At 40.8% G+C, this 7,923-nt stretch overlaps 2 protein-coding genes across 3 annotated transcripts in view; both read right to left on the bottom strand.

Moving 5' to 3' along the window:
- adap2 (ArfGAP with dual PH domains 2) overlaps window positions 1–2,466 on the bottom strand; it is a 5,802-nt gene extending 3,336 nt beyond the window's left edge. The window contains exons 1-5 of one of the 2 annotated variants that reach the window (XM_032538445.1): window positions 2,109–2,466; window positions 1,469–1,593; window positions 1,260–1,351; window positions 909–997; window positions 515–627 (exon numbers count right to left, since the gene is read on the bottom strand). In XM_032538445.1, the coding sequence (XP_032394336.1) occupies window positions 515–627; window positions 909–997; window positions 1,260–1,351; window positions 1,469–1,593; window positions 2,109–2,190 (501 nt within the window). In that variant the 5' untranslated portion in view covers window positions 2,191–2,466. The remainder of the gene's footprint in view (window positions 1–514; window positions 628–908; window positions 998–1,259; window positions 1,352–1,468; window positions 1,594–2,108) is intronic. The other variant, XM_032538444.1, reaches the window with a different exon arrangement.
- A 523-nt stretch (window positions 2,467–2,989) lies between these two features.
- atad5a (ATPase family AAA domain containing 5a) overlaps window positions 2,990–7,923 on the bottom strand; it is a 13,684-nt gene continuing 8,750 nt past the window's right edge. The window contains exons 12-22 of the mRNA XM_032538382.1: window positions 7,572–7,654; window positions 7,348–7,481; window positions 7,090–7,267; window positions 6,757–6,924; window positions 6,389–6,631; window positions 6,227–6,291; window positions 5,719–5,908; window positions 5,230–5,387; window positions 4,267–5,111; window positions 3,963–4,121; window positions 2,990–3,582 (exon numbers count right to left, since the gene is read on the bottom strand). Coding sequence (XP_032394273.1) covers window positions 3,504–3,582; window positions 3,963–4,121; window positions 4,267–5,111; window positions 5,230–5,387; window positions 5,719–5,908; window positions 6,227–6,291; window positions 6,389–6,631; window positions 6,757–6,924; window positions 7,090–7,267; window positions 7,348–7,481; window positions 7,572–7,654 — 2,302 coding nt within the window. The 3' untranslated portion in view covers window positions 2,990–3,503. The remainder of the gene's footprint in view (window positions 3,583–3,962; window positions 4,122–4,266; window positions 5,112–5,229; window positions 5,388–5,718; window positions 5,909–6,226; window positions 6,292–6,388; window positions 6,632–6,756; window positions 6,925–7,089; window positions 7,268–7,347; window positions 7,482–7,571; window positions 7,655–7,923) is intronic.

The raw sequence follows: 7,923 nt of genomic DNA, 5'->3' as shown, positions 1-7,923 counted from the left end.
TTTGTGATGCAGTCGGCTCGTAAAATTAAATGAGAATCAAAGTCATTTTAAAAAAGAAAAAATATACATTTAATTTATTTTTTTAATAGTAAAAAAGTTATTTAAAAATGTAATCGTGAACAGGGTGAATCGAGATCTCGATTTTATAACAATCACTCGTGCAGGCCTTCTTTGGTTCATGAGCAACTGGTGAAACTAATGACATTCCTATCAACTGTACTTGTTTAGTGCTAATTACCAAATGTCAGTTTGCTAACACTGAGATGGTGAACATGGTAAACATTATATCTACTAAAAATCACATGCTTACGTTAGCATTTAGCTTAAAGCACCACTGTGCCTCACAGTAAATAAAGGAGGAAAGAGATCCAGTCAAATCAATGCTCATGCTTTTACATTACACACATAAGAAATATTAATATCAACTCCACATCTTCCAGCAATAAAGCATTTAAATGGTTTAATTTATGTCATACAGTGCAGTTTAACTGTATCAGAGCTGCAGGATACTCACATTTTCCTTGTTGTAGTAAGTCAGGGTAAAGTCTCTCTCTGACAGTACAAACTTCCTCTTCAGAAACTGTGTGTTCTCTTTTCCTTTCTTCCACAGCATTCCTTCATAGAAACCTGGAATCAAAATCAAGAACACATACTGAGTCACAGGTGATTCTATACACACAGGTCTTACTAAAAAATAAATAGGTTTTGGTCACGTAATGTTTCGCAAGGAGTAACAATTTGGCCAACTTTCACTTCCTGGCTGTTATTGTTAACAGGTTTTTCTTGCACAGTTCTGCATGGGTATGAGGAACAAATTGTTCAGCTTTTCACAAACGTAATGATAGGTGATAGATATATGATGATGATAGATGTATGTTCTACAGTAGAGATGTGTTAGAAAACATCACCTGTGGTGTATGAAAGTGGTGGATACTTAGTTTCTCCTGTAAATTCTCTCCTTTCATATTTCGCCCGAATCCACTGCTCTTTTAAGACACTAAGGTTCAAAAGGAAAAATACTAATATTATTAGACAGTTCTACAGAAAGACAACATTAGCTGCAGTATAACAACAAGATCACGGTTCATTAAGCTTTGATCTAGCAGCAGAAATTCATCCGTTTTCACTTCTACAGTCAGTAGTTACACTTCTCTTTAGTTATTGAAGCATTGCCCTGTCAGCAGCTGGCACGCATAAACAAATATTCCATCACAAAGACAGTTTTCTGAAGAAAGTCATCACCCTGGAAATTTACTTACACACAGTCATTTTCCCGGGGCCGATAGTAGTACGCTGGAACAGCTTTTTCATACAAAGCTCTGGCGTTCGCGTTGCCATTGGATTTCATAAACTTAACAGGGTCCCAAAAAACAGACAAACATGAAGATTACACATGGGCACAGCCATTTCATCCTTTCAACTGATGAGTACGTTATTGTAGCAAAAATAACAGAGATGGAGACCATACCTCCACCAGCTCATCCTCCCAGAAGTCCAGCTTTATGGATTTGACCCTGTTGGACAGGCTGCGATGGATGCCAGAGCACATTAGACACACAAACACACCCAGTTTGTAGGATGTCCAGTCTGGATCTGAGGTGGGCAGAAGAAGTGGGATTCACAATCAACATTTTGCACTCAGGGCCATATTGTCCTGCTGAGGGGCCCCTACTATATGACACCCTGTTCCTCTCACTCTGTGCGTATTTTACAATGTAAACACATGCTGGAATATTACAGTCGCAGGTTTTGTGTCTTTGAAAAAACTATAAAAAGAAAATGTAGAAATATGACTAGTTTTCACCTTAGAACTATTATTACAGAGACCTTCATGGGGTTATAAAGGGCTTTTATCATTCATTAGAGTACATATTCCCATACAAAGTCTGACGGAAAACTTGATAAATGTCAATAACTAAACTTTTCAATCGCAGCCTATTATTACAAAATATGATACATTTAAGAAGAGAAGCCTACATCTCATTTGGTCGCTGGCTCTTCTTGGCCATTCATACATTCTGTGCAGGAGATTCTGATCAAATAAATGTAGGTTTACCACATAGCCTACACTTAACAGTGGTTACCAGTGAACTGACTTTATTGCTTACCAGCAGCTCCGCAGTCAGCGCACCGAGAGTTGCCCGGCCTCTCCAATAGTTCCAATAACATCTTTTTGTTTCGCTCTGCCATTTCGGTGCAAAGTCACGGTCTCTTCTTAAACGACGATTAATGCCGCTGTCTAAATCAAACATGGGGGTCACATATTTTCACACGTGGCGAAATGCAACTGACGAAATGTCTGTGATGATGTCCATATAAAAACTGCAAGTTGTGACAGAAAAGGTTTAGGATGTTGCGACACAGCGCCGAGGCGAAGCGCCCTCCTCCTCTGGTGTACGTCCAGCTACACTGTCGGAAACGGCGAGTAGCGCTCCGGTCGCTGGGTATTGTTCTTTATAACACGTTCCTCCTCTGTTCAGAGCTCTCCCAAATACAAATGCGGAGAGAAGGCGTTCATGCATGCCTTCATAACAAAACTCACCAGAAACCAGTCGACCCACATACACGAAGCACTTCAGGTTAATGTCAGCGACCCAAAATACCATCCAGTCAATCACACTGAAGTCAACTCAGGAATCAGGATATACACAATATTTTTGTTTTAAACAAATACATGGTGAGACAATGTCTTTATTTATTACGTTGTTATAAACCTTTATTTGGTCCCAACAAACCCACTGTGAATAATGTGTACAAAATTAATAAAAGATCAAATTATAGAAGAAAAAAACAACCACTATAATGAGAGTGAAGGGGATTTAGGGCTTACACATATAGTGGAACTTTCTGTCAAAAGCATTTATGAAGTACAAGATCCTGAGTGCATCAACAGTACTTTGTGTGGTGAATGACAATTTACACATTGCCTTTAAAAAAAAAAATCTATTTTACATATTAATCTCTCACAAATCAATAATGATACATGCTTGCTCCTCAAAAGCAATTCCTACTATAAAAACTCATTGTACAATGAAAATCAAATTGATAAAAGAGGCTTCAATGTATAAAACCCTAACTGTACACAAAACACACACAGCTTAATATTAAAAAAATCATATAAAGTACAAATATTTAGTGCATTCTTTGAAAGCACCAAAAGATGTGCTTAAGCAGACAACATTTAAGTTTTTTTTTGCTGTGTGCCCTTCAGGTAAGAATTCCTTTTCTGTATTCAGTGATTCAGTCATTTCCATCTTTCGTAGGGGGAAACTTCACCCGACAGTCCTTTGTGCACAAACACACCTCTGACCAGCTGGCCACCTCATATCTGATGTATGTTGTTGCCCGACAATTCATCCATGTGTCACAATACAACCTGTTAATGTCCTCCTTCTCCTAATTTAATAACCCAAATTTATGGACCTGAAAAGTGGCACTTAAAGGGCAACATTTGCTCAAGGCTTCTGTGTGATCCTAAGGACTCGTCTGATCTCCTCTATGGTTCAGGGGAAGTCTTCAGCAAGGTGCTGTAGAACGCTCTTTTCAACACCCAGATGGATTGCATCGAGGTAGTGTAGGAACCTGGAGGAGGAAAAAAAAACAACTCATTATTCGGCACAGGCTTGCATACAATTAGGTTTACACTTTATATTATGCTTTTTCCCACCCACACCCACACCCCCACACACACGTCCAGCCTTTACTTCCGTGACAAACGTGCATCACTTTATAATGCTCGCCTAGCTGCTAGCGTGGCACACCCTCATACTCTTCGTCTGAATATCAGCAATGTGCAGTACAACAAAAATATGGTGTTTTTTGAAAACTAAACTATGTAAACTTATTCTGATATAACCTCTAAATACAATTATGAACCTGAAAATGAGCACAATATGAGGACTTTAACACATTTAATTGTAGCCTGGCAGTTAAAAAGCTAACTATAGTTTCTGAATGCTTACCTTCGCTTAACCTTGCCCTGCTCCTTAAGCTGCTCTGATCTGCAGATGGTGCGAAGGGCTGGCAAGTAGTCCAGAGCAGCTGCTGGTCTGTTGACCTGAGTACCAAACACTCCTCTGAACATCAGTCTCTCCATCACTTCTCTCCTCCGCTGGACCAGCCTGGAACATATCAATGCACTTTACCTTTCTTTGAACTGGTTCAACTGGTCAGACAGAATTAGATCATTACGTGACCAATATAATACTGCCTGCATGAAGTTTATATGGTACAAAATATGTTTAAAGAAAGACTAGTAAGACTCACTGTGGTTTACAGGGGCCGTCCTGAGTGAAGCTGTAACCTTCCTGATGAGCGGCTACAGGAAGGGTGAGTTCTGCTGCAGCCTCCTTTCCTAGCTCCCCTTCTAGTTGTTGGGTTTTGCTCCAGGCCTCTGCTACTGAAAACCGACACTTGTGGAAGCTCAAAGCCTCCACAGCAGCCGGGATCTCCAAGAGGTGCTCTCCTCTCACCCAGCCTCTATCAGTCTCAACCCTCAACTCATCTGTCATCCCGTCTTTCACCACTGCACCAACCGGTGACATTCTTCTGCGATTGTCATCCCCAAATGGATGAACAAGCAATGAGGAGTCCATGTATGACATGTTGTCTAAAAAGTCAGCTATTGATTCTAGACACTGGGAGACTGGGAGACTTTTTACTCTCTCCTCAGGAGTCAGTGGCTTCTTCTTTACCGTCTCTGAAACTAAACTTTCTTTGACGTCCTCATTAGCCTGACGAGCACCCTGTGGCTTACAAAGAGAGAGAAAACTGTCTTCTGAGTCAGAGTCCAGACCATCCTGGTCTGGTACACTGTGCCGCTTCTTGTTCTTCCTCATTCTGTTGGACATTTTAACTGGACTGTCATCGTCGGAGCAATCCTCTGACTCTGCCGTGTGCAATACCCTGGTATGGGATGGCAGCTCTTTTATATTAACTGATGGAAGGTCCTGTGATGCAGAAACAGATTGCTCCGGTTTGCGGATAGAGGTAGTTAACTGTGTGAGTGGCAGAGGTAAGAGTGTCTCCATGTTGGAATAGAGCAGGTCCACTCCTCGTCGCTTGCTGTTTGTTAGCAGCTCCCAGCACGTCTCTTCCACCAGACTCCGGCTCTGTTGACAAAACGTACCCAGTCAATTACGTATGTACAATGGGAAAAAACACTGTTACATGTTTTTACTCTAAGCCTCTCTAAGCAGTATTACGGAAGAAAGTAAATGAAGAGTTTACCCTGAGCAGGTCCCAAATGTCTCTTTCATGTTCAACATTCAGCAGACCCAGCATGCTCTCTGTGCAACCGGTGTCACAGGGAGGCAGAGCGGATGGGACAGTCACTGCACACACAGATATGCCTGCTGCCTCTTCATCGGTCTCTGGTTTGAGTTTAGCTTTTAACGTGAATGGGGGGAGAAATACTTAGGTTAAAAATGTAATTTATAATAACAATTTGTATTGCACTTTTTTTAACAGTTACAAAGTGCTTTAAGGATGAGTGCAAAATATAGTTATATTAATCCAGATGGGATGAAATAAAAGGCATGAATAACTTTCTCCAGGTCAAAAGCAGGAATAAATAAAGTGATTTTAAAAATGCGTATTAGTTATTGACATATACAAAACATAAAATTTAAAGCAAAACCAAGTCATCAACGTTATTATTCAAACTTTTTTTATTTTGTTATTTTTTTTATAAACCTGTCCTCCATCTCATCTCCTTACCATTTCTGCCACTGTGCGTCAACGGTCTGGTAACGAGGCGGCCTCCTGCGCTGCGAGTCCAGAACTGCAGCTGCAGTAAACTCTGCCTGATGTCACATCCATTGAGTCTGAGCAGGGAGCTGATGTCCAACAGGTCTGTCCTTGTGTCCTCTGTCAGACACAACAGCCGAAGAAAGCTGCCAACATTCAACTGTACCAAGGAGAGAAGGACAACTGAAATCTGACTGATGCACAAACATATATTTGATAACTGATCTCCTTCACTTGATTAGCATAAAAAGATCCAGCCACATTAAAACAACCCATACAGGCAATAAGATCGAACAGTAAAACATTTATAAAACAAAAAAGTGGCAAGAGTGCTTCTAGTATCCTTTCATGGAAGAGAATAAAGTACATGGAAAGGAGGAAGAATAATGACTAATAAAGTCATAAAAAACATGTTGTAGATGTGCATTGTAGCTGCGTATCGGCTAGAGCCTTTCTCAGGGCAGGGCGAGCTACTCACCACTGACGGCGTTTGGAAATGGATCTCTTCGAAGTTTCCATCAAACATGGTGCTGAAGGCAGGATCTACAACACATGTTAGATTTGATTTAAACTCAAAAGGAGACGATAGAGTATAAATAAAATCAACTGTCAGACATTTGACCTTTCTCCTTCTACTCACCGCTGGTGGTCATGATGACTGGCCTCTTCGTAGTGGTCATAAATGTCTTGATTGCAGCTAGAAACCCTGAGTCATCGTCAAAAATAACATCCACTTCTTCAAACAGTATAAGGGAGGTGGCTGTCTTCTTGCTTGGTTCTTCGTTGTTCTTTTCTCTATAGGTGGTAGCTGTTGGTGATTTTACTGCAGGGTCTTTGTGCGTACTGGAATATTCTTTTGCTTTTATGACTTTCTTGGAAGAAGCTTTATAAAGAGATGAGGCAGAGAGAAAAAAAGCAATATATTTACTATTTAAGTCCTAATTACAACTTTTCTCATCATATAAGAAACCATAAGTAAACAATGAACACATTGAACTGAGAATTTACCAGTCTGTTCATTCTTCTTAGTGCTATGTGTGTCCTTGGTGGTGGGTCGACCCATTTTGAAGAAGTTAGCTAAAGAGGTGGGAGCCAGGCCTCCTCTTTTAGCACCTCTTGGGGACTGGGGATGTTTCCTGGGTGAGGATACAACCCTACGAGGAGAATTAACCTTTCCTGGAAGACAAAGAACATGATGAATCAATTTCCAACAGTATGTGTTCATTTTATAATAATCCTGCTGTATACGAATCAAATCACATGCAAAATATGCATAAAACAGATCCTGTCACAAGCCCGCATCATTAGAAACAGTGTAATAAAGGTTAGCTCTGTACATACTGGGTGAGGATCCAGGCTTTAGAGTGCCAGCACTGCTGCTTGAGCCGTAACTGTTGAAGTAGGTGGGTTTGTTGGCGTTGACACCCTGACTGTCCACCTGGTGTGACTGGGTGGCTTCCTTTAGCTGAGAAAGAATTAGACGGCCACTCCGCTGAGATGAAGCATTCACCTCAAATACCTTGGAAGACCGTAGGGAAGTTAGGAAATTACTGCTAATTCCTACACAAATGTCAGTTATGTACCTTAAAGCTTTTGTACCTTAAAGCCCAGCTCCTGGGCACAAGCATAGACTGCAGCAGTCTTTCCTACTCCAGTGGGCCCTGTGATAAGCATTGTATTACACATGTCCTCTCCATCCTGGAAGTCTTCTTCTCCGCAGTCCCAGTCTCCGTCTGGACACAAAGACCATCATGTAGTCAACACAAACATGCATCAAGCCAACAGCTGAAGTTATGAAGAGAAAAAAATCTCTAATGTCCCACCATTGCTGCCATCCTCTTGTTTCTTGTCTTTCTGCTTTTTTCTCTCTTCTCGGTCTGTACGGAGTTTCCATTCCTTAAGCCAGCTGTACAAAAAAATAAAAAAAAATAAAAAATGTTCTTGTTGATACAATGTCGACAGTGGTCTCAAGCCCATATATCGGGCACATTTACGTAATGGGGTGATACCATTTAAGAGGTAAAGCATAAAGCAAATAAAGTGGCTTCTGTTTTTACAGTAGACTCTGTTGGGCCTTGTATTTTAAATCTGATAAATATGTCTCTTTTAACTGGGTGTGTTCCAGCTGCTTTTAAAAAAGCCGTTGTACAACCCCTCCTGAAAAAGCACAATCTG

Source organism: Etheostoma spectabile, chromosome 15, assembly GCF_008692095.1.
Source record: "Etheostoma spectabile isolate EspeVRDwgs_2016 chromosome 15, UIUC_Espe_1.0, whole genome shotgun sequence".
Taxonomy (NCBI): Eukaryota; Metazoa; Chordata; class Actinopteri; order Perciformes; family Percidae; genus Etheostoma; species Etheostoma spectabile.
Note: the sequence above shows the minus strand (reverse complement) of the source record. Positions and strands in the feature narration are given on the sequence as shown.